Source organism: Carassius auratus, chromosome 14 (genome assembly GCF_003368295.1).
Source record: "Carassius auratus strain Wakin chromosome 14, ASM336829v1, whole genome shotgun sequence".
Taxonomy (NCBI): Eukaryota; Metazoa; Chordata; class Actinopteri; order Cypriniformes; family Cyprinidae; genus Carassius; species Carassius auratus.
Genome location: NC_039256.1, coordinates 20531791 through 20558044, shown reverse-complemented (window position 1 = coordinate 20558044; position 26254 = coordinate 20531791). Strand labels below are relative to the sequence as shown.

At 37.3% G+C, this 26254-nt stretch overlaps 3 protein-coding genes across 21 annotated transcripts in view; 2 read left to right on the top strand and 1 right to left on the bottom strand.

Moving 5' to 3' along the window:
- Positions 1-9844, top strand: part of LOC113113974 (sodium/hydrogen exchanger 6-like) — an 11366-nt gene extending 1522 nt beyond the window's left edge. The window contains exons 2-16 of the mRNA XM_026280620.1: positions 1-161; positions 601-678; positions 789-865; positions 965-1077; positions 1633-1738; positions 3065-3206; positions 3968-4073; positions 4166-4254; positions 5033-5146; positions 5516-5627; positions 5936-6089; positions 6368-6398; positions 6490-6572; positions 6834-6939; positions 8667-9844. The exon at positions 1-161 is cut by the window's left edge and continues 39 nt beyond it. Coding sequence (XP_026136405.1) covers positions 1-161; positions 601-678; positions 789-865; positions 965-1077; positions 1633-1738; positions 3065-3206; positions 3968-4073; positions 4166-4254; positions 5033-5146; positions 5516-5627; positions 5936-6089; positions 6368-6398; positions 6490-6572; positions 6834-6939; positions 8667-8951 — 1757 coding nt within the window. The 3' untranslated portion in view covers positions 8952-9844. The remainder of the gene's footprint in view (positions 162-600; positions 679-788; positions 866-964; positions 1078-1632; positions 1739-3064; positions 3207-3967; positions 4074-4165; positions 4255-5032; positions 5147-5515; positions 5628-5935; positions 6090-6367; positions 6399-6489; positions 6573-6833; positions 6940-8666) is intronic.
- Positions 9845-14176: 4332 nt separating this feature from the next.
- LOC113113973 (four and a half LIM domains protein 1-like) lies at positions 14177-23306 on the top strand. 2 transcript variants are annotated; one of them, XM_026280618.1, is made up of 6 exons: positions 14177-14277; positions 20115-20296; positions 20375-20552; positions 20641-20810; positions 22049-22235; positions 22648-23306. In XM_026280618.1, the coding sequence occupies exons 1-6, from the start codon at positions 14184-14186 to the stop codon at positions 22800-22802; spliced, it is 966 nt and encodes a 321-aa protein (XP_026136403.1). In that variant the 5' UTR covers positions 14177-14183; the 3' UTR covers positions 22803-23306. The 2 variants fall into 2 exon arrangements, with proteins under 2 accessions (XP_026136403.1, XP_026136404.1); XM_026280619.1 differs by lacking the exon at positions 14177-14277 and adding an exon at positions 17609-17759.
- The window catches only part of map7d3 (MAP7 domain containing 3), a 31521-nt gene continuing 28573 nt past the window's right edge, over positions 23307-26254 (bottom strand). For 16 of the 18 annotated variants that reach the window (XM_026280598.1, XM_026280599.1, XM_026280601.1 and 13 more), the window contains 2 exons: positions 25971-26215; positions 23307-25894 (listed from right to left, as the gene is read on the bottom strand). In XM_026280598.1, the coding sequence (XP_026136383.1) occupies positions 25887-25894; positions 25971-26215 (253 nt within the window). In that variant the 3' untranslated portion in view covers positions 23307-25886. The remainder of the gene's footprint in view (positions 25895-25970; positions 26216-26254) is intronic. The other 2 variants (XM_026280600.1, XM_026280611.1) reach the window with 1 other exon arrangement.

The following is a 26254-nucleotide window of genomic DNA, read 5'->3' as shown; positions in this document are numbered from 1 at the left end:
TTCCCAGTGACATGAACAATGTTACACTGAGCTGTAATGTCAATGGCACTCCAGCCACACTGCTGGTGAATGTCAGTAGTAAGTTCTATGAGTACACACTGAAAGGAGAGATCAGTGCCAATGAAGTCGATGATATTCAGGACAACGAGATGCTCCGCAAGGTAGAATATCACCTCACAACAATCATACAGCAGCCATCTGACCTACATCACAGGTTTAGATGAATTTGAATCGAAAGCTGGAGCTGAAGCTGAAACCACAAATGTTATGGGGAACTCAGAATTTATTTGAATATGACTCATAGATAAATAGCCAGTCTGTTTTGCTGAACTCAGTCATGTTCGCTAGGCGTTTCAAATAAATACCAATAATTTAATTTCAACACACACTCACACATATTAATTCAGTGCCTGACAAACTGTCATTCTCTGTTAGCACATGCCCCTCACATGACAGATGCATGAAAATGTTTATGTCTAAACATCAAGAAATCTTACATACCCCAAACCTTTAAACAGTAGGGCAATTTTTTAGACCTTTTCTTATTTGATCAAAGGTGAATGAAACGCCAATATCTGAATCATTCTAATTCTGTTTTAGGTGACCTTTGATCCAGAGATCTTCTTCAATATTCTCTTGCCTCCTATCATATTTCATGCTGGATATAGTTTAAAACGAGTAAGAGCTGTTTTTTAATCATTAATACAGACCAGGTGTTGTGTGCACAAGATAATGAATGTACTGCTCAGTGTAGAAAAATCGTTTAAATTATTCTGTCTGTGTTTCAGAGACATTTCTTCCGGAACTTGGGCTCCATTCTTGCCTATGCGTTTGTGGGAACCGTGGTGTCTTGTTTCATCATTGGGTCAGTGTATACAATGTCTTTTGTCAGTGCTTTTCAAAGTGGTTGCTCCAGTGATGAGAGTGAAAGCCAGATTATAGAGGTGTGCACTGTATTTTCCAGGTCGTTTATGTACGGCTGTGTGATGCTGATGAAGCAAATTGGTTATCTGGGTGGCGATTTCTTCTTCACTGATTGCCTTTTCTTTGGTGCCATTGTCTCAGCCACTGACCCAGGTACTACAGACATAGTCCCTGTAACCGTGCCTAAATGCAGTCCTCAATGTGTATTAATCAAGCATTTATTTGCAGAATTAGGTATGTGGTGTTGTCTTTTTGTTTTTTTGCAAGAGGGGTGTGTTATGGAATTTCTAAACTAAGCCTAGCTTTATCATTTATAATTTAGCAATTTGTTGTCTGGAACAGGAAGTAACCTGTTTCAAAGCTCAGTCCTTATTGGTTCCCTGTACAGGAATACGTCTCAGAATGATGGTAACCATGGAATTCCATGGAATGGAATTGTGACATTGCAAATATTCTATATGCCATTGGTAAATTATCCATAATTACATCATTGTAAAATTCATGGTATGTTGTGTCACGATTATGCCCTGGTAACATTTTAACATTTTTAAATACTCTATATAAAATTGAGTTTGAACTTCTCCAGACACTCCAGACTTCCAGACTGAAATTGCATTAGAATAGCACATCCGATGAAATGGCAGATTGCACCAAATGCTAATGCAGGATTGGTCTGTAATGTTTGTAAGGCGGGGCTTTGTTTTATAGTGACAGTTCTGGCCATCTTCAATGAGCTGCAGGTGGATGCTGACCTATACGCCCTGCTGTTTGGAGAAAGTGTTCTGAATGATGCCGTCGCTGTCGTACTTTCCTCGTAAGTCCTCTACTGCTCATGATTATACACTGTCATATTTACAAACACAATGCAGAATGAATAATTATCACTTTTCACTTAACATCCGATTCTTTCTCTGCTGGATCTTTCATCTGCTCCAGCATGCTGCTTTATTATGGGAGGCAAAGTGGGGCGGGGCATCACAGCCCTAGAGGCGTGGCTTATACAGAGGGCGGGAACCAGACACTGAGAACGCCCCTCAATGGGTGTGCTGCACTTGTAGCTTTGAGCCTGCCGAGTGGATTTTTAGTGTGTGCATTGACTGGTCTGTACCAGAACATGCAGGGTAAATGACCCACAGTTATGCTTCACACCAGCACCTGCAAAGAAGCTAAAAGAAGGAAGCTAAAAAAGGGAAGAAGAATCCCTTTCCACTTTCATTTGAACTAGCTGTAGGGGAATTCTGCAGTTCATTAACTTGACTGTTCTAGAAGTTGTGGATGTGGCAGAGCTGTGGGTATTTGCAGACTGAATGATAGCCATTTGCTTCATAGTTTGAAGTGATGTTGTGTCCCTCTAGAAAGTTTTCTCTTGTTCCTGCTATTCCTAAATACTAAAAATGTCATTTATTAATTTGAGAGCTTATCATTTGGATACAAGGTACATTTGAAAAGCAATTAAAGGGTAATTAAACCTTTCTTGGTCTTTCAGAACTCCCAATACATTTAAAATATGTATTTAAATTAAGATGCAGGAGAACAATTCCTTAAAAGAGTAAAATATGGGAAAGTTCAACAAAACTCTTTACCATTAACCATTTATGTGGTATGCTTCAGCAACAGTTGTTTTATGAATCAATTATGAAGTTAAAACTACTTTGAGCACAACAGCAAATCAGCCTTGGTTTCAGTAATGAAAGGAGCCCATTTAACATTTCCCATCCTATGATCAAAGATTAGTTAGAAAAACTAAATTACACACAGGGACTTTGTAGACATTATGCACCTCAGGGGGAAACAATAGATGATAGAAATTGTATAATATGACCTTTTTAAGAAAACAGTGCAGAGACTGGGAAATAATGGAAAATAAAATGACTATCTCTGCAGAGCACACCTCATCTGATAAGTGTTTAGATGTTAGAAAAACATTAGTGTATTTCCCAGTCCTGCTCATAGTCATAATGTTAATGTTTGTAATGGATTTCCAGTAGCAGATGGAACTGTTGCATTATTGCAGATAATAAAGAAGAACAGTGAAATCTCCTTCTTTAACATTCATAGCCCTTTTAGATTTCTGTAAGTTTGTGTGTTAATGTCATACAATGAATGAGTTTGTGTGGATGCATCTGTTTTTTTTTCCCAGGTCAATTGTAGCATATCAGCCTGAGGGAGACAACACTCACACGTTTGAAGCCATGGCCATGCTGAAGTCCTTTGGCATCTTCCTGGGGGTCTTCAGTGGTTCTTTTGCTCTTGGAGTGGCAACTGGAGTCGTTACTGCATTGATATCCTTTATTGTTTAAATTTTGTATCTCACTTATTTTTTTTATTTTGTTATTACTGTTATGATAAATTACTGGGATGTGTTGGAATCTCACCTGTGGCATGTATAGATCTCATTCTTCTTTATATTTGATAGTCACTATTAAAGGTGCTGTATGTAAGTTTTTGACTCTACTAAAGCATAAAAATACCATAATATGTTTGCAGATATATAAGAAACATGCTAAGGTAACAAACTTGTTTATCTAAAAAAAAAAAAACAATGCCACAGTTAGTTATTCTCCTTTGATCTTTGTTTTGGTTAGGGGTGCTCCGATCACGATCGGCCGATCGTTATGCGCGTCTCGTCAGTAAAGCCGGTTTTCTAATCAGCGGTTAATTCCATCAGGTGCGTCATTTCACATAGAGCAGCTGTTACTACACAGAGCCGTTGTTAATAGAGAAGATGCGCAAATCCACTTCATTTTCAGCGTTTTTTGACGCATCTTCTCAGTTAACAACAGGGACCAAGGGTGTATTTAATTTAATTCATCATCAAGTGCGCTCGTTCTTCCTTGTGTCATCAATCTGGCAACCTACGTTTGAGTCAGGTCTGAGGAGGAAGGGCCAGGAGAGAAAAAAAACCCTCTCCAATATTTTGAATTTGGACTGCAATACCTAGTTCAACCACTCGGTGTCAATCCTACATACAGCACCTTTAATGTTAAATAATACATTTAGAAGTTTCTTCATCCCACGGATATTTTCGTTGACTCCTTTCCACGTTACTAAGTTCACTAAGCTTAGGGACTTGCCGTTGCTGGAGACGGCACTGTTCTTCCTCATGTCGTGGAGCACATTCCTACTGGCCGAGGCCTGTGGATTTACGGGTGAGCTCGAGTTGAACCTCCCATAGAAACATATTGCAAGCTTCTACTGTATAAATGAATGGCTGTTCTGCTCTTCTTGTTGTGTTTCTCAGGTGTGGTGGCAGTTCTGTTCTGTGGAATGACACAAGCCCATTACACCTTTAACAATCTGTCTCCTGAATCTCAGGACAGGACAAAACAAGTAAGTATTTTATTCCACTCCCTAGTGTGTATGATGCACACTAACATTTCAATTCTTTGGGGTTGGTAAGATTGTTTAATGTTCATACCTCATATGCTCACCAAGGTTGCATTTATGTGATTAAGGTTAAAGTAAAACATATATTGTGGAATAATAAAGTGAGTGAAGTGAAGTGAAAGTGACATTAATATTAGTAATATTAAATTTGAAAAGAACGACCTTCTGTTGTAATGAATTTTAAAATGTATTTTGTTCTTGTGATGGCAAAGCTGATTTTATTTTAGCAGCCATTACATCAGTCTTCAGTGTCACATGAAGAGAAATTTCTATTTCTTATCACACATTTCTGCAGCTTAATATTTTGTGCAATCCATGACACATTTTTGTGATTATTTCATGAATAGGAAATTCAAAAGAACAGTGTTTATATGAAATAGAAATCTTTACACTATAAATAATGTTATAAATGACTTTTGATCAATTGAATGCACCATTCCTAAATAAAAGTATTAATTTCTTAAAAAAAAAAACAAATCTTGCACTAGCTACTTGATCTAGTAAGCACTGGGAAACTGATGACTCAATTTCATGTGACACAATTGACATTGCAACATGATTATGATTTTTTTTTTTTACTTAGTAATCCTTTAACTATAAAAGCTGCTGAGCAGCTTTGCTGAACTTGTCCTAAGTTAATATTTCTGTAGGTCTACAGAATATGAAATATGTTTAATATTAACATCTCACTATGATTTCTTGTCATTGTGCTCTCTTTCAGTTATTTGAGCTTCTGAATTTTTTGGCTGAGAACTTCATATTTTCCTACATGGGCTTGACATTGTTTACCTTCCATAACCATGTCTTCAACCCGATCTTCATAGTGTGCGCATTCGTATCCTAAAACTATGTAAAATTAATAAATGAGCAGAAAATAAAAGGTAGAATAGTCAAAAATGCTCTTAGCAAATCCAAAACGAGTGGAAAATCTGACGGATTGCTATTATAAAATAAGCATATGTGTGTTTATGTTGGGCGGCAGTACTTTGCTTAATGTCATCAAGGAAGTGGCAGGCTGCTGTTGTTAAGTGATATGTCCAGGGAGTTACAGTTCATCGTGTTTCCCAGAAATCAATGGCCCAGAACCACTTTTTCATGAACAGAGCCCTCTAAAGGCCTCAGGAAGAACAACATGTCACAGTTCTGAAGAGGGTGCTCCAGTAGCTCCATTTTTTCAGTCACGCCTTGACACCTCTCGTCCCAGCTGGCTGTGTTTCTGGGCAGAGCGGCGAACATCTACCCCCTTTCCTTCCTGCTTAACTTGGGCCGTAGAAACAAGATCAGCTCCAACTTCCAGCACATGATGATGTTTGCAGGTTTGTACATAGAGCTGCAGGCAAGGTCCAAACTGTGAAGAATACAGCAAAACCCAAAAGTCCTATTATGGTTAAATGGGTTAGACTTGAACCTATTTTTCGTTTATTTATTTAGTTTTTAAATTTGAGTTTTGAGTCTCAAATCCACGATGTTGGTTTTTAGTGTGAACATCAAAACACCAAAATACTCAACCCAAACCAATCCCATATGGGGTTTGAAATCTGATTAAAATCAGATTTTTGCAAATGCATTTCAGTGATATCTTATGTGAACCCATTTTTGGTGTTCTTGCTCCCATCCTCGCCAGGTCTACGTGGTGCCATGACTTTTGCCTTGTCAATCAGGGACACAACAACATATGCACGGCGGATGATGTTCTCCACCACACTGCTGGTGGTCTTCTCCACTGTTTGGATCTGCGGTGGAGGCACAACTCAGATGTTGTCCTGCCAGAAAATCCGGTCAGTTAAAACTTCACTTTTAGTCTGAATGACCTTTTTCTTTCACACAAGCAGATTTATAGGAATAGGTAAATCATTAAACATGGCTTTCGTTCTTATTTGCATCCTTTTCCATTTCTACCCAGAGGGATTGATGTGTAAATACCATGGCATGAGCCATTGAAAACTCAAACGGCTGAACTCAAATTAGCTAGAGAGGATGAAATTGCGACCAACTGTGTTTTTGTTCTGGAAGTGTTTTCATTACATTAGCTGTAATGCTGTTTTGTGTTTGGCAGTGTTGGAGTGGACACGGATCAGGAGAACTCTGTAAGTGTTTTTGGTCTGCTGTAGACAGAAGTACAGAGGCTTATTTAATGCGAGCTGTTTAATGATGGATTTCCTCTGTGTCTGTCTGCAGATCGGTCCCGATGGAGTGGAGAGGAGGAGCACTAAACAGGAGAGCGCCTGGCTCTTTAGGATTTGGTACAACTTTGATCACAAGTATCCTTTGCTGTGTGGCTCTTATTAGTAAGCTGCATCAAAAAAAAAAAAAGATCGAATCAGATGGGAGTAAAACACCAAGCCACAATACAATAGGTATGTTTACATGCATAAATTTCAAAAGCTGTGATTATATTAAACCTAAATGTTGCAAATGCAATCCCATTCACATATTTGTTTACATGTGCATCATGACTTGCATCATGACAGCATCACTTGAAACGCTAAATCGTGCAGTACCTTAACCCTGTTGACTTGCAGTTATCTAAAGCCCATTTTGACACACAGCGGCCCACCGCTCAACGCCACACTTCCTGCTTGCTGTGGTCCTCTGGCGCGCTGCCTCACCAGCCCACAGGCGTATGAGGTTTGTGCTAATAATTATCCATAGTTCTGGATTTTCCTCCGTTTTAGCTAGATTAGGCAGATAACACTAAAGGGACTAGTAGTTTTGTCTGATGGCGACAGACAGAATCTGTTTATAGGGACAGACCCCTCAAATTCACTCTTAATTGCCATTTAATAGGCTGGAGCAGCTGACTCAAATTACCCCCCTCCTAGAGCTGATTATCCAGCGAGGTGTGAACAGATTGAATGTGGATTGATATAGTGAGCAAGAGACGCAAAACCATCTGTTATTGCTGTGTTATTAGGATAATCAGAATGTTTCATCTATTGCAATAATTAGGTTTTGTTAGTTAGAAATAATGCTAAATCGTACAACTTAGTCTGTTGTTTATAAGTAGTACAGCTGAGCAAATCTATGTATTGTTAGTATTACATGAATTTTTAATAGTATAACTTTATGCTGTTTGTTGTTTTAAAAACCCAGTGCTCATGACTTGATCATGAGACACTATAAAATTGTTTGTATGTGTACATAAACCAGCATTTTATATCTTATTCGACTCAAAGTCCTCACATTGCTCATAGCAGGTCATAGCGCAAGTGTTTTAAAGACACTGTTTTAAAGGGCTTTAGACTTTAGAGATGCAGCCACTAAAGCAAGCTGAACCGAAAGCTGAAAGCTTCTCTAAGTTCACGCCCTTTGTATTACTTCCATACAAAATAATAGTTATATCAAATATTTGAAAATAAATTCACTATACATCCTTGCTAATTAACTATTTCTGAGCCACTTCTAGTAAGTCCAAGAGTCCACTCTTTATGAAACATATCTATCTTATTGGACTGTGATGGTTTAGATTCCTAGTGCAGATTGTTTTATTTGGCTGATAAAAGACTTTTGAAAACATTTTATCAGTTACATTACATATATAAGATGATAAAAAAAAGCAGCATGCCATTAAAAACCTTCATATACACTACGGTCCAAAGGTCTGGGGTCGGTAAAATGTTTTTGAAAAAAGCCATTTTCATTTGATCGCAAATACATACAATTTTTTAAATTAAGTTTTGTTTTGTTTTTATTTGATTATAGTTGAAAATATAATTTATTCTCATTATGGCAAAGCTGGATTTTCAGAATTATTTCTCCAGTCTTCAGTATCATAAGATCCTTCAGAAATCATCATCGTGTGCTGAATTGCAGCTCAAGAAGCATTTCTTATTAATATCAACCATTGTGGTGCTTCATATTTGTAAAGGTTCAAAAGTACTGCATTTATTTGAAATTTGACGATCTTTTGTACGGTAACATTATTACTATCAGTTTTAATCTATTCAGTTGCCCTTGCAAAATAAAAATATTTAGTTTATTTCCAAATGGATAAAAAAATAACTGATCTATATCCTCTTATCAGTGGTTTGACTGGAGACTATTTGGGGCAATCAAGTCTAAATTTAGTTCAACAGGGGTGAAGGGTTACATTTTGTCTCCATTGTCACACGATCCTTCAGAAATCATTCTAATATGCTGCTGATTTGTATATATATAAAAAAAAAAAACAAAAAAAAAAAACTTTGAATGGTAGTGTAACTTTTATTACATTTTAGCTCCTTTTATTCCCTCATTTGGCTCCATGTAGATTCCTAGTAATAATCAGTGATATATTTATTAGTTTTTTTGCTGAATGTCTACTCACATACTCAAAAACTAAGACAATGAAATCACCAGTGTGTGTTTTCTCTCAGAACGAGGAGCAGCTGAAAGACAGTGACTCTGATCTGATCCTGAACGACGGTGACATCACGCTGACGTACGGTGATGTCACTGTGAGCACAGATGCTGCGGGTGCTCACACGAGCGGGACGCCCGTCGGAGGAGTGCCTGTGAACTCTGACGAGGCTCTGGACCGAGAGCTGGCGTTCGGTGATCACCAGCCAGTGATCCGAGGGACCCGATTGGTCCTTCCCATGGATGATTCGCTGCCTCTGGACTCCCACCAGCACCGGCACAAGAACGAAACGATGAGTTGAACGGGCCGAGTCTCTTCTCTCTATCACGTCTCATCCAGAGCGATCTCTCTCGGCACCTCTCCTGTCTCTGAAGTGGCTGGTTTGATGTCTCTACCTCATTCATCACTCTTTCTTTTATGTCATCCTAAAATGTTTTATGATTTATTCACTTCTCATTTGCAATCAGACCACTTAGCATCTGACATCACATGCTCTGGTTTCTCTGAGGTTATTACAACAACAGAATAAGCATATTTTATTATCTGTATAGCGAGGAGTAAATTTGCAGTGACCTGGCCTGCATGCTTATTTGTGTCCTCTCTTGACGTGCGAGCGCTTGTTTAGGAGACGTGAAGAGTCTGTGGCAGATTCCTGTGGGTCTGATGCTTTTCACTGCCTTCTTTCTTCAGAGGCGTGCTGATTGGTGGCTCTGCGTTTGCTGTGCAGTTACAATCAAGTGCCTGTCCAATGTAGTTCCCCCCCTTGGAGCAAAATGACACTCTTTGCCATCCACTAGAGGGAGGCCTTGTATTTTAAAATGGTTTGGTTCGTCTGAACTGTGATTGGCTGTAGAGATGTGTTTGGATCTTATATTGTAACCTCTGACTGTGAATCTCGGAAGGTTTTTACGCCTTGTGTTTTTGTTCCGCCGAGTAAGACGATAGAGAGCCATTCATACGGTGCAATTTCATTTTTGTTCTAAAAGAAAATATATTAATTTCTTATTTTTGTCCATGTAGTTCAAATCATTTATGAAATAAATGTCATTTTTACGAATGTCTAAAATAACGTGTTTACCATTGGGACTAAAACCCCCCCAAAATATAGTAAAAATAGCCCATACTTTTTGTAGTAGGGCCATTTAGGATAATGCATTAAACAGTCGGTTAAAAAAAAAAAAAAAAAAAAAAAAAGGAATTACCTTTTTTTTTTTTATTCCTGATTTTTTTGCATGGCATGTTATGTGGAGAAGCGTAACCCTCCACGTTCCCTCCCAATGTCATTTTTGTTTGTTAGTGCTTTTTTAACAAATTGTTTAAATCTTAAACAATCTTAAACTAATCTTTATCTAGATCCGTTTAGAGAGTTGTGATTTTTACATTGGTTGGGATGAGAGTTATTCTGTAGCTGATCCGATTTTAGATTCATTTTAAAAGGGCTAAATAATAATAATAGTAATAAAAAAAGGTAAAGTTCGCACCCATGGAAATAAAGAAACCTTTGCATTGTTCTGCCGTTTTTGGTTTCAGGATAGACAGGCATCTGAAGAAAAATGGGTTAGATATGAACAGTGAATTCTGTATAAAAGGCATTAGAATAAGATCTTTACATTTAGGACCTGCATCCCAATTTGCACACTTCGCATTCATAACAGAATGTGAGGATTAGAATTAGTGCCTCCCAAATGTTGACCTTTTCTCATAACTTTACATATTTTTTTGCAGAATATGTAAGGTGTTTATTATTTTAGGAGAGATAAATAGCTTCAAAACTTATTATTATAAATTGCACAAATTATTCTATTCAAAAGTTAACATATCCATGGCTCATAATATTGTTTGCCTCATCAATCAACTCTGTGTATATGTATATACTTGAATCTGTTATATCAGATAATGCTATATATATATATATATATATATATATATATATATATATATATATATATATATATATATATATATATATATATTAATTTGTGCGTATGTAATATTATTGTTTTGTTTAATATTTTGTTTTATTTTTCTTTCATGACATCCAGATACTATCTACAGTGTACTTTTACATCATCGGTAAAGTGTACATATTTTAAGTGTGCACTAGAAGTTTGTAAATTGGGATGCAGATACTGATATAGAGTTATTCTTCATTTTAAGATGAAGTGAGAGCCATTATAATGAAGGAACATTAGTAGAGGAGCAAACAGATCTTTTGTAGAATCCATTCCATGCGTTTATGGTTTCTCTGTTTCTTTCTGTCTGTTTGTGGTCTGTATATAAACTGCTGTTGTGTGGATGTTTTCTGGGCAGGGTGGTATCATTAATTGTGGAGCAGGAAGTGTTGATAAGACCCCACCCTGCCAACAATATCTGTGTGCTGGAAAAATGCACCCGCTGTGGAACAAGGGGATGATGGCCTTACACAGATATGTCCTGCCGTGCAGGATCATTTGAGAGGAGGCCACAGTATTGTAATGCACAGGAGCAGTGTGTGTGTTTGAGTACATGAGCATTACTAGCAGATTTGCACTTTCATTTGAGTTTTTTGCCTTTTTTATTTGCTTTTAAAAAAACATACCTGAGAAATACCTGCTGTTCTTTGTCAGAGCATTATGAGATAAGTGAATGAAATTCGGATGTCAAGAGGAAAAAGTATTTAACGTCTGCAGCAGAATTTCTTCAATGTTTGCATTTGTAGTATTGAAGAATGAATCTTGTTCCTTTCAGACAGCAAATTAACTCACGAGTGTGTGAATCTATGAGATTGAGGGATCACTGAAAGGTACAGATAAACTTGACATTTCTGTACGTTGTAAAGATATTGTTATAGTAAAAAAAAAAATCCTATTTATTCAGGGTGTGTGATTACTTTGAATAAACCTTTTGTAATTACAAGTTTTGAATAAAACTTGTATAATCTGTGTGCTCCTTCAAAAAGAGCTTGAGGGCAAGTCTAAACAGTCCTGTGCACCCCAGCTTGTGCAAAGTAGCAGAAGCAAGCTGAAAGGGGTTTAATGATGGTAAATGTGCTGTTTGTTCTTGTACGTAGCTGTGTGTTAGTCACACTATGTGCAGCTCTACTCTAATGTGTTGCGGGTACTGACTGTTTACATCTGTGTAAATATTCTCATCTGTTCATGTGCGTGCAATGGTCAATAAACAAAAGCCTGTGCTTTCGATTAAATTATCTTGTATGGCTGTTTTAATCTCTATATTCCCGGACTATATTAACAAAAACTGGTTCTGCTGGAACTCTTTTCTTCGGCTTTGACATCATACCTAAAGCAGCTGCTTAGAAGCTGTGTAAATGAAATCTGTCTGATACAGCAGGGTTAATGGCCCCTAGATTAAAAGGCCCTTTTGATTTACTTTCTTCTAACGCACTAAATAGCAACAAGCACCATGACAGTGCCTTTCTAAACATGCTTGCCCTTAAGCACTGTGAAAATATCTTGATCCATGTGATCATTGGGCACAAAGACAAAAGGATGAATCTAAGGTCATTTGATCTAATTTTTCACATTATATATATATATATTTTTTTTATGTTGCAAATTTATGTAGATATGATTTGGTTAGATTTTTTTTTTTTTTACATAATTCTCATCCTCACCAAGTCTGCCATTGTTTAATAAAAAATTCAGTATAAAAATTTATTATTTTGAATTGAAATATTTAAAAAAATATATATTGAAAAAAAAAAGATTATTTTAGGGTATTTTGGGGCAAAAGTCTTAATAGATTTAAGTTTTGTTTTACTTATGTAACACTTATTCAAAACAACTCTCATACAAAACTTTTTGTTGGATAAATATTAAATGCATTATTTAATTGTCATGGATTTTGGGACAAAAAAAAATCACATTTTTCTTAAAGGGATAGTTCACCCAAAAATGAAAATGTATTCTTAATTGCTCACCCTCATGTCATTCCAAACCCACAAGACATTCGTTCGTCTTCTGAAAACAAATTATTATTTTTGTTTTCTTTGTATACAAAAAGTATTCTTTGTAGCTTCATAAAATGATGTCACATTAACTATTTATATATGTCCTTATACCTTACTCCATAGGCCTTGAACGTTTCAGTTGCGTTGCTGTCTATGCAGGATCAGAAAGCTCTCGGATTTCATTAAAATATCTTAATTTGTTTTCCGAAAAGATGAATGAAGGTCTTACGGGTTTGGAACGACATGAGGTTGAGTAATTCATTTTCATTTTTGGGTGAACTATCCCTTTAAGAGTCTTCTATCATGGACCATTTTCTTTAATGCCTGTTGATTAATCAATCACTCTTGCTAGGTTTCTGTCATTCACTCGTACTGAGGAGAGCAGAAGAGAGGTCAGGCTGAAGAAGGATCAGGTAACATGCTCCTTATATGGTCAGAACTCTCAACAAGAAGAGCACATCCTCACTGGAATCACTTCCAGTCCAAAAACTGACATCATAGTCTAACAACAATGCAGAAAAAAAGTGATTTGTGTCCGTTTATAAGGGAACACACAGCACACTTTCACCCAGCCACACTGAAATGAACCAGACATGCATAGAAACATCTCAGAACTAAGAATGAAGACTTGTTTTCGTCACATATTCAACTAATTTCAGTTTGAGGCTAAATAAAGGGTAAAAGCCACTCTGCTTCACAAACAGGAAGGGAAAAAAAATCCATATTCACTCCAATTCTAAACCATTATTTAACTCCTTGAATAGAGACATAGAGTGTGCACAACTGAATTTCTGACCCAATTTTACTGTTATATAGCCTCTGTAACAACCCCCCCCCCCCCCCCCCCCCCCCCGTCTTTACTAAACAAACCTTGCATATGGCAGAAGGGGATTGTTTGGCTCAGTCTCTAGTGCCAAAGGACATAAATAAGCATAGATGTGCCCTTCATAGCTTCTGTTCTTCAGGAACTGATGACAAGCTGGAGGTTGTTTAAAGGTGGTGATATTTGTGCCCTCAGTAGTGCTCTGTTAAATCCACAACACTGTATATATCACACAAGTGTTCAGGATCTTACCCTGAACCATTTATAGATCCCCAAAAACATTTCAGTGAACAGTTCTTAGAATCTAAAGAAGCGTTGTCCTTGATATAGAACCTGTTGTGGAATGTAAAGCTTTGATGGATGTTAAAGATTCTCATTGGAACCATTAATGCCGTTGAGGAATTTTTGACAATGTTCAGTAGAAAAACACTGGATCATCTCTGAAAACTATGAAATCTTTGTTGTCTGTGGTTTCTCATGTCCAGCAGGCTTGTATGGAATATGTTCTACTAGAATAAAGCATCTGAAGCGACCAATTCTGAACTTCTGAGCTGTAGAATATTTCATATTTATTCTGAATGAATCACTAAACATGCAGAATGATTATTTATAACAACTCACTTAAATATCTATTTTCTCTTTGGGCTTTTATACACAATTGGTTAAGCACAAAAAGCGAATTCCAGTCTGATGTCACTGTTGATATGAACTCCAAATATTTGGATCACATCCTGATTTTTTTCTTTCACCCCCCCTTGTGGATGTTTTTAAGCTCAGTGATCCATCAGAGGAAGAGGAGACCGTCTCTCATCACCGCTGCAGACAGCTGCGACTCACACTGCTCAGTGCGCACTGGTAAGTGTGATCTAGGGATAATGGAAGATAGATGCATCATTTTTTCTAATAGAAATGCATGTATTTATTATAAGTAATAGCTGATCGTATGAAATGTCTGAAGAGTAAATTACCATGTATATACCAAATTATTTTTCTCCTGAAATATGTAACAGGTAGACTTCACAAACTTTAGAATATGTAGCATTTATGTTTTCATGGTGTTTAGGGTGAGTTTACACAAAATCTGTATAAATAATGACGATTTAATTTAATCCAAGATTTAAGACATTTAATGGAGTTTGTCCCATGAATTTTTCTGAGAGTCAGGAATGCTATTGTAATTCTTACTGGGATCAAAGTCCTTCAGGAAAAAACTCCTGCTGAATAGACAAATTATTATTGTTGTTGTTGTTATTATTATTTAGATTTTGTTCAGAATTTCAGTTTATCCAGCAGGATATCATTTCATTCTTCAAGGATTCTTATTTGTATTATAATCACATAGGTTAGTTTAAAGGGATAGTTCAATGATAGTAAATGATGACAGAATTTACATTTTTGGGTTAACTATCCCTTTAAGATTGATTCCAAATTCTGATTGAAGTAACTGACTTCTAAACAAAACCACTAAAAATATTATTTATATTTTGTTAAATCTTTTTTTTTTTTTTTTTTAAGGATAATGTGGCTGTTTTTCCTTTGAAAACATTTCTTATTTCCATCTGACTTGTGCATCTTATACACTGTACGCACATAACAGGTTAAAAATGGCTGAAAGCAGCAGAAGTAAAGTGGCTTTACAGAATGTTTGTGTCAGTAGAAACCGTCCTGCCATATAAGGACAAAGTTTTTTCGGTTACTGAAACCCTTCATCTCTTAGTCTCAACAACACATTTTTGTAATCCACTAGGTAGTGTGTATATGTCTAAAACACAACCTTTTCTTTGGAGGTCCTAATTAGGAAATGAGGGGCTCTGTAGACTGCGGGGCACTGGGGGCGCCACATCTCTCCTGTCCTCCATTAATGACTGGTGACACACTTCAAGTTAAACTGTAAACATATATATTAACCCCACTGTGTGTACATGTAAACAAAGACCTCTAAATTACCTACATGATGAACACTTTGCTGGACAACCTGTCTACTGCATGCCTTTTGCTGTCTGATTGATAGTTTATACTTTGTTTAGTGAGTTCAAGTATTTTTAGTATAATTATAAAAATGTCCACCTCCAGGTCATGGTTTATGAGTCAGACAGAGACACAATAACAATGTCATTTAGCAGACATTTTTATCCAATGTGACTATCAAAAGAAGACATTTTTTGAGTTGTGTAGTGTATTCCAGCCTTTATTTAGATTTTAAGAAACCAGAGTATCGTTATATAAATTTACATGACACTTAGATATGAGCAAATTCTGCTGTTAATCAGAGTTTTCATGTTTTATTAACACGGTGAGAGGTTAAGGTTCCACAACTTTGACCATAGAGCCATGAAATCTCTCAACATTCTCAGTAATAATCATTTGTGGACTTGACTTCTCTGTCAACAAAAGCAATTTGGACCCTAAAGTTAAACTGGCTCAAGATTGCATGTGTTTACATGTAAGAAAATATTTGGCTAAACACTTAATTAAAAATGTTTTAATAAGTACTTGTTGTTGAGATGGAAAACACTGGTATGTTGACCTACCGCACACGTGTTGTCACGTCCCCTAACTGTGTGAGCTCTGGACGGGCATCAGATGAGTCACTGCTCTGTGAATAGTATTGTGGTAAATTGGCTGGATTTATTATCGTAACTGACAGGCTTTTAAGACACATTCCTGGAAAATCTGAAAGCGGAGCTGCCTATTTTGGTTACTTGGTTCATTCCTAATGGAATAGATTTAATAGATGCCTGCATCCAAGTAACATTGGTAAGCTGAAAGATCTCTGGCGAGAGATAAAATGAATTCACTTTTATGAGCCATAATAGTGCTGTTGTTTTCCAAACTGCCCCACACCTCCAATGTATTGTTACCAGTTGTTACCTCACATTCTTCAATGAATGCATCATATCCATATAAACAAGAGCCTACATCAAATGTTTTCCTTCACATCAACACTGACCCACTCTTATGTTAGTACCTTCCTCATCCTCTTAACAAGCTGCCAACAGTCTGCAGATTCCTGTATCAGGCCTTCAGCTGTGATCTGCTCTCTAGCAGGGTTTAGATAAGGGATGAGAGGGAGCTGTTTGATGCCAGATCGCTATTTCAGGCCTCCCACGAGGACAGGTGGATCTGTTTACATTGTCCACAATGGGTCAACACTGACCACCAATCAGTCATTTCTTCGACATTTCATCCAGACAAACAAAAACACATATCTCTAAACCTCATGCATCTGCTAAAATATAGAGGTTCTTAAAAGTCACATTTAAAAATATCCAGACGGAACCTCAAAGTGCTATTTACAACCAAATGATGATAGAATCACTGCTCTCAGGACTCAATAGTTTTCAAAATATATTTGAAGTGGAAGTATCAAGGCAGTTGTGTATGCCAGTGATAAAAAAAAAAAATACTCAGCAGTTTGATGTGAATAATGTGTCCAGAAGTCCTGCGAAGCTGATTTTCTCGATGAGATGAGATTTGTGGATGAGTTCAGATGGCTTCAGTCATTTGTTCCTGTAGCCTTTCCTCAACTCTGCAAACTGAGATGCCTGTAATCTTTATTGTGCTTTTGTATAATGTCATACATATTTGTAAGTCACTACAGGAATCTGGTTGGGTGCAAATGAAGCATAGTTTTCTTTATACATGACAAAAATAAACCATTGTGAACAGAGCTCGGTTTTATTAAAAACACTGTTTAGCATAAATAGTCAAAAGTCCAGTTCATAGTGGCATCTGAGTACAGTTAAACTTGTTGTGTGATAGCGTCCTCTTAAAACCCTTGAAACGTGGCATTTGAGAAGCAACAAATCTTTTAGTGTCCACTTTCCTTTTATTGCAACTATTGTTTAAACAGACGAGCCAAAAGCAATACAAAGTTAATTTCACAATATAAGCGCTGATAAATAAAGTAGTTCTAGGTGAACTTATAAAGTCCTGGAATGGCCCTTAATTTACTAATCCTCTCCTATCCACCAGAACCAATGAAAGGCTGTAAATTCCTTTATTCTGCTCTCAGATGTCACAAGCAAGGAATTCAGATGAATTCATTCCCGTCTCTCTGACTCCCCCCCTCTTCACTTATCTTTTGCAGCATAGCCTAACATGGAGAGGACAGCTGATGCTTTTGTTGGGATTGTTGGGTTTGGGAGGACAGGCAATGGGTGTGGTGGGCAACTGGGGGGCAGCTGGGGTTGTATATATGACAAATAACTCTGAAGAGAAGAGTGGAGTTCCCCTGTAACACTTTTGGCTGTGTGGTTATCTCCATCCATCTTTCCATTTCCTCAAGGCTTTCCTGTATTTCCTGAAAGCAGATATGACTTTCCACAGGCACTCAGGTAAAGATGTACAATCATGAAAAGCTTTCGGTGGATCGGCCCATGGCTGTGCATCCTTTGGCACTTCTTTTGCTGGATATGGTTTATAGCTGAACTTACTCTATTATTCAAGAGTTTGGTTTGTTTTTTTTGTTTTTACATTGATAATAAGAAATCAGCATGTTAGAATGGTGACACTGAAAACTGGAGTAATAATGCTGTAAATTCAGCTTTGTATCATAAATTACATTTTAAAATGTATTAAAATAGAAAACGGTTATTTTAAATCGTAATATTATTTCAAGATATTACTGTTTTTACTGTGTCTTACTTGGTTTTGCATGTTTCTGGAGTGGTTTCCGGTAAAGTTTGTTTAATATTTCCAGTACAGATCAATATTCATCTTATTTGAAGGCCTGTGCGATATCAGTATCAGACCATCTTAGCTAGCCATTAGGTAACCCAATGTACCAAATCTGTGTAATTTTGTTGTTGAGCTCAGGTAGCAGCTGTGTTCTTCTATGTAACTGAATTCACAAGACAAATTCTCAAGCTAATTCTCCACGATCAGTCTTTTCTCTTTGTTAGTGTCAAATATAAGTGCAATCAATCAATATGTGCTTTAATGTGGACATGCTCTTTTTTTGGTTACTGTTCTCGGCATGGCTGAATTTGATCTCTCGTTGATAGTTTGAGCTGCATTTGCTCTTCGCTTTGGGACAATGTGGTTAATTTGATAAGACTTTGACAGAGCGAGTTTAAAATGAACAGCTGATGGACGGTCTCCCAAAAGGCTTAAGGATTGAGCATACTGATATTTCAGTTCATGGAAGCCACAACACTAATGCTTGTATACAGTACATCTGAAGTCAGAGGAGAGACTTTCTGAATCTAGAATTTTTTTTTTTTATTCACAGATTCGGTTGTGTTGGAAATTTCACCCAGATTATCTTCTCTTTGCAGCATTTTGTTTTATATTAGGATATACTATAATATTTTAGGTCAAGGCTTTTATTTCTGTCACATCATTCACTAATATTAATCGTCATTGTTGGGAACGTTGGAATCAAATGTTAGAATGTCAGCTCAACTCTTCTTTTTTTCAATCCCAGGTTCCATTTCTGTCCTGTTTCGTTTCAAGAATCATGTTATCGTTTTGATGAAATCAGTAGAATGTATTCCATAATGACGGCTATATTTACTTCAGGGCTAACAATAGGATTTTGACAGAGATAAATCCCACTGGTAAGAATGATTCTGTACTCTAAAAATACAGCTTCACTTATCAATGACCAGAAAATTCAGCTTTGGCACTATCAGAGGTGAAGTGTTAGTAGCCACATCTGGAGACTTGGCCTTTGGCTTTTCAAGCAGACTTTTCTAGATTGTTTGGCATGCAGTTGCTAAGCTGTGTTTACAACAGATGCAGACGTGCAGCCAAAACATTTAACATCCTAACAATATCTTGCAACCCAAGGGACACTGGGTAATTTAAGTCCGAAACATTGGCTACATGTGCTGATCAATGCTAAGTGCAATACTTTTTATGATCTATATAAAAGAGTAGCTGTCCATGCGGCCTCTCCATTATTTCAAGAGTATTTAAAAAACAATAATCTGTCATCGAAACAGGAAATTCCGGAAGCTAATTTAAATGCCTTTAAAAGTCCCTCCCAATCAAATCAGTCCCTTTAGACAACACGGATTCCTGTTATTGCGTTATACTGTCCTCTTGTGGTGATTTGAGATATTAAAATAATCACTAGACATAAGAACATGTAGCACTTAGTAGAGAGAATCATGTAGTCTCTGCTGGATCAGTACTGTAGAACAAAATGATGAATGTTAAAGTGCTCCAATATTCTCTGTTTTGGTACAGGTCAGTTCTCATTATAAAGTTTAATCAGTTAGTAGGTGTGGAATGGAGCAGAAGAGACCACGCATTCATCTAGTCATTCAGTTTATATCATATACCAAAATGTATTTCAGGGTCAAAACATACATTTCCATAAAAAAAATAAAATAAAAAAATACAAATAAATGAATAACTTTTCTTGGATTTAAATATACAGAGGGCAACATAAATACTGTATATATTTTTTTATATTTTAAAAACCCTCCATTTATTGAAAAAATGTCAGTAATATATTGGTACAAAAACATATTTATAAAAACTAAATGTAATATTTTAGCAAATATATCTGTGTAGTTTTTTAAATGAAAGATTTTTTTTATTTTTTTTTGCAGAGTGGGAATGAATAATTTAACCACCAAATAGTTCAAACTACAAAAAAAAAAAAAAAAAATAATATTGCACGTTATAAACGTATGGTTTTGCAGTCAGTTTTATATTTTGCCTTTGTTTTGTCCCTGCAGGCCCCCGCAGCTATCTGAGCTCCACCATGAGCGAGCGTTTCGACTGCTTCTACTGCAGAGAGAACCTGCAGGGCAAGAAGTACGCCAAGAAAGATGACAAGCCTGTGTGCGTGCGCTGCTTCGACAAGATCTGCGCCAACACCTGCGCCGAGTGTCGCAAGCCTATAGGTGCTGATGCAAAGGTGGGTGGTGATGAATGAAGAAAAATCATTTTAAAGAGCATTTTACATTGTGCAGATCTCACGGTGCTTTCTATCCAGGAGCTGACCCATAAGAACCGCCACTGGCACGAGGGCTGCTTCTGCTGTGCCAAGTGCTACAAGCCGCTGGCCAATGAGCCTTTCGCTGCCAAGGACGATGGCAAGATCATGTGTGGGAAGTGTGGAGACCGTGACGGATCGCCTCGCTGCCAGGGCTGCTACAAAGTGATTACTCCAGGTTTGTGCACAAAAACACCTTTTTCCGACATCAAATGTCTCACACAGAGTGTTGTAACTGACAGCAACGTTCTGGTGTTTCTCCATAGGAGCTAAGAATGTGGAGTACAAGCATAAAGTCTGGCATGAAGAGTGTTTCATCTGCTCTGAGTGCAAGCAGCCAATCGGCAGCCAGAGCTTCCTGACCAAGGGTGAGGAGATGTACTGCACTGCCTGCCATGAGAAGAAGTTTGCCAAGCACTGTGCCCGCTGCAAGGAGGTCAGTTAACAGTATACTGAAGGATTTTACTGTCAGAAAACTCAATAGATGGAACAGAAATGCAACTTCAGTGTTTGCGGCTATTACAGTACAGTATAGTGAAGTACAAATTCAGGCATAATGCATGCACAGACGGCCATAATTGCAAAATTAATTTTGAAGCAAACTATTGTACATGTACTTGACAAACAAATAACTTTGAATTTGGGGTTGGTAAGATTTGAATGTTTTTCCAAAAAGTCTCTTATGTACATCAAGGCTGCATTTATTCAAATCAAAACGCAATGTTGTGAAACATTTTAGCAATTTAAAGAAACAGTTTTCTGTTTGAATATATTTTAGGGTAATTTAATTCCTTTGATGCCTAGCTTAATTTTCAGCATCATTCCATTCTTCACATGATCCTTCAGAAATCATTCATGGATGCCTATTTGCTGTAATAATTGTATCAATGTTGAAAACGGTTGTGCTTCATATTTACATGAAAACCTTGATGCATTTTGTTTTTCAGGAATCTCTGATAAATGTGAGCCTGGACCACAAAACCAGTTTTAAGTCCTGGGGTATATTTTTAGCAATATACCAAATTTCTTTCTTCTTTCAAAACTTACTTTTTGATTATTAATATGCATGGGTAAGAATTAATTTGGACAACTTCAAAGGCGATTTTCTCAGTACTTCGATTTTTTTGTACTCTCAGATTCCAGATTTGCTAATATTAGTATCTCCGCCAAATATTGGACGATCCTAGTAAACCATACATCAATGGAAAGCTTATTTATTCAGCGTTCATATAATGTAGAAATCTCACTTAAGACTGGTTTTGTGCTCCAGGGTCACAAATATATGTTCTTTTGAACGGTCTATTCGATCACTCCACAAAATCAGTTTAATGCATAATGCCTCACTGAACACAAACTCTCACTATTACAATTGCTAGCAAATTTTTACAGAGAAACAGCAATCAATATGCTAAAGTAAACATGATGTTTGAAGGGTTCTTATTTTTCTATGGTCTAGTATACACAGAACTCTATGTTGCTTTATAGTATATCTTTTATAGTATTTATAATATATGAAGTAAATGCAGAGTTAACTGTTGCTCATCTTGTGTCGGTTGAAAGAACGCCTCTTGAAACGACACACAGACAATCAAATTCAGAAGACCAGATCTAACCATTCCTACAAGGCATGTTCTGAACCCGCTGTACTTTTGTCTGATCTGTCCCAACAATCAGGTCATTAGCAGCGGTGGAATCAACTATCAGAACCAGCCTTGGCACTCGGAGTGCTTCGTGTGTAACACATGCAAGAAACCTCTGGCTGGAACTCGTTTCACGGCCCATGAAGATCAGTTCTACTGTGTGAACTGCTATAAGTCTGATGTGGCCAAGAAATGCTCTGGATGTCAAAATCCCATTACAGGTATAATCTGCAAACATGCATCTGTCCCAGTATCATTCTTTTTTTTCTCCACAATTACAAAAAACATTAAACTTTAAAGGGTTTGTTCACCCAAAAATGAAAATGCGGCCGTTAATTACTCACCTTCATGTCGTTCCAAACCCGTAAGAGCTTCATTCGTATTCAGAACACAAATTAAAATACTTTTGATGAAATCCGAGAGCTTTCTGACACGTTCAAGGTTCAGAAAGATAGCATGGACATTGCTCTGAAGATGAAGAAGTTCTTATGGTTTGGAATGACGTGTAATTATTGACAGAATTTTATGTTTTTGGGAGAACTATCCCTTTGAAGGAATAGAAAGCTTCCCTAATAATCGCATTACTTATAATAATTAAAAATCCATATTTACCTTGTTGTCTTTCTGTTCAAGGATTTGGCAAAGGAACCAACGTGGTGAACTACGAGGACAAAACCTGGCACGAATACTGCTTTAATTGCAAAAAATGCTCCCTCTCTATGGCCCACAAACGCTTTGTCATTAACGGAAATGACATCTACTGCCCTGACTGCGCCAAAAAGCTCTGAGGGCCTGATACAGCTGATTTATGTACAATTAATATACAATAATAATGACGTGTTGAAATCTCACAAAGCTTTGAGTGTTCAAGTTCAGAGAAACCAGTGAGGGTGTTTGCATTGATAAATCACTGGAAGATTATGATTATTTTTATCAAGTTCTTGGAGCAGATAATAAGTGCTATATGAAGGGCTTTTCTTATGCAAAACATATTACTGCAGTCATATATGCAATCGCTGCATTAACAAACCTAACAATACATTTTAAGCTTCAGTTGTCCCAATGCTATGGTGAAACTGTGTGATGTTACAATAGGAATACAACATGCATTGCAAAATGCATTAAGTAAACTAATTTTGCTTTGTGGAAAAAATGTTTGATTGGTTTCAGGATAATTCCTTTGAAATGTTTTTATGCAAGTCTTTTTGTTAATACAACTTATAAAAAGAGACAAACTGATGAACATATTCAAACCACTGCACGTGAAACAATAAATGACTCTGAACATTTAATTTTCCAAAACTTTATTTTAACAATTTATATTTTCCCAGTACACTTTAGATATATTTACAAATATAATTTGTGGTCAGGGCTATTTCAAGACAAGAAAATGCTCTAACAAAAGCAGATCTCATTCATGACCCTGGTCGAGGAGAGTGATTGTCATGGCCGAGGTAAGCTCACGTGACACGTTAAGGTATTAATAAAATACAGCTCATTCAGCATCTAAGGCACCGTCCTATTCTAGCCCTGTATTGAGTAAGCAACCTTAAAGAGCAGTTTTAGTTCTGATGTATAAAGCGCAAAGGGCTGTAAAGCTCCCATTAGTGGAAACATCTGCATTGGAGTAAACTCGTCTGAAAGTGGCTTGTGTTCGTGTATTACGAAAGCAAACGCAACTAACACATACACACGCCTCAGTGATTAGGTCTGCAGCAGCTACACCACAACATGAAGCGATTTAGGAAATGTGAAGTGTCATGAGTATAAAAGGCCAAAGAGCGCTGGTCAATTCTAACCTCAGCGAACACTTTTCCACTGGAGTCTAAGAAACTGAGTCCTAAAGCAAGAACGTGACTAATATACAACAAAAGATAAAAATCACAGAAAGCGGTTGCATATAAAATAATAGAAGAACATTAAATACGTATTGAGGGGTCTACAGTATTTCTAAATGTGGATGGAATGATACAAATAAGGAAAATTTACTTGTCAGTTAACCACGAACTCAACGGTTTCTTTAAGCTTCGCGGCCTTTAACTGGTCTGTGAATAACATTTTAAAGGAAACACAACTACAGTACACAAAGCCAACTGAACCCTTCAAGCATATGGAGACCAACAGTCAAATGCCAAATCACACCTCCCCTCAATCCTCTAGCTGCAAATGTACATCGCAATTCTCAACCTCAATGAGAGGCAATATGCTTGATGGATTCTCTGCAAACATCCCTGTTCAAATTCAAAGCAGCTTCATCACCAAATACCCCTCTTGACTTCGCTTGTATCCCTCAGTTCACATTCTTTTTTCCAACTCACTTCACCCTCCTTTCAAAAACGTGTGCTAGTGCTGCTGTGTACAGTTCGTTACATCTGGCCTGTCAGATTAGCAACAGCGTTTCTTACAGTACAGTGCTGTACCACACTATACAGTACACTAACTTGCTTCCTAGTTCTTATTCCCAACCACAAGTAAAGCCAGACAGCTTAATACTGATTATATAATACTTAGTTATGTTTACTTGCGCTTTAAATATATATTTATGCATTTTTAAAGAGGGAACTACATTTATTGTGATTATTTAGGCCATGAATGGATGTGAGAACTAACAGGAACTGTATATACACGAGGAAACATCGGGACCTGATAGTACACTACAACCCTGAGGGGACTTCAGGCATTGGAGAATATGAAATCATTCAAGTTTAGCCACTGGAACATGTTTCCTCAAACTCCAGGGAACAGAAACATGCCGAAAGTGTGCAAGTAAGAGTTACAGTAATTCTCTGTGTTATGTTACGCAATATAGTAGCAGATAGATTCATGCAGACATACTGAGGGTCACTTAAATTAGATATTTGCTAACTAGTCATATTTATGTACAGGGAGAACAGGATATCAACAATACAGATATTTACTACAGAACAGGAATGAACATAAAAACCACAAAAGTGTTACATCATTCTGCATTGAGCCCCATCATCCTTCAATCTCAGAGCTCAGGGCAGTATAAACATGTTTGCACTCCATTTTAATTAGAATCAGTCTGGTAAACGGTTTTAATGAAACCTCTCGAGTGAGATTTGCTATCTACAAGTGTTACACAGCAGGAATGCTTAAGTTGTTGCACAGGAGATATAGTGTTAAACACTATACAGTGGTGATGTTTATGCCTTTAGAGAGGAGGAACAGAAGCTTAGAGGAAAATATCCTGAGGTCACATTTAAAGCACATCAGAAAAGGAGAGTTGCTGCACTAGCAGCCCGTCTAACCTCATGTTTCTACATTGGGTCACACTACTGCGCTCGGCTCAGGGTTTAATTAGTATATCTGTGACTGGAACCAATGTCAGCAGAAGATATGTGAGAGTTTCCTTTTTCAAAATGCTTCACACTGACTCGACCAACCAGATTATTCAACAAAACGCTAAAGTTGAAGCTATAACGAATTTGTATGTGCCACGTGAACACCTGGAATTTAGCAAAAAAAAGTGCTCGTGGTAACCGTCAAGAGACAACAGCGATTTAAATGTGAAGAAGCCGCATGAATAAATAAGTTGTCTCCACATTTAAAAGACAAAAAAAAAAAACATTTAAGAAATGTATGGAAAAAAAACAAATCCTGATGTCAAAATGATAAAGATGTAGAGCTGATTAACAAAGCAAGCACACTGAAGGAATCATTTACCCTGAAGCGTTTCTTTAGCTTGTTACTTCCAACTTGTCTTTATTTTCTCTTGCCTTATCCGTCTATTATCTGCAGGGGCTGTGTGGCACTGGGTGCTTTCCCTGGCTGTCCAGACGAGTCTGAGGCTCAGCTGGACGTGACTCACGGAGTGCAATATTCAGCAGGCCTTAAACAGACCTGCGCATTCACATCTCTGAGAAAACAAGAGAAACATGAGGTCAATTCAATATAAACACCATTCAGATGACTTGAGAGTAAAAAGCCATTACCAGACAGGGCTTCAATGGGCTGGGCTGGATGAATTGAGCTGGTTTTCTCTTCAAAGGCCATTCTAGGCCCTTCAGGGCCCCCATCGTCCATCAGGGGTTTGTTCTTCGCATGAACACCCAGATCGATCAGCTCCTCGAAGCTCCAGGATCCTCCTTTGCCATTCAATCCTTGCACCAGGTTCACTTTAGAGTCTTCGTTCACAAACTCTGAGCCCTCCATCAGACAGGACTTGGGAGGGGGGCTGCTGGAGATTAAAACACAAATATAAAAGGTGACTTATGTA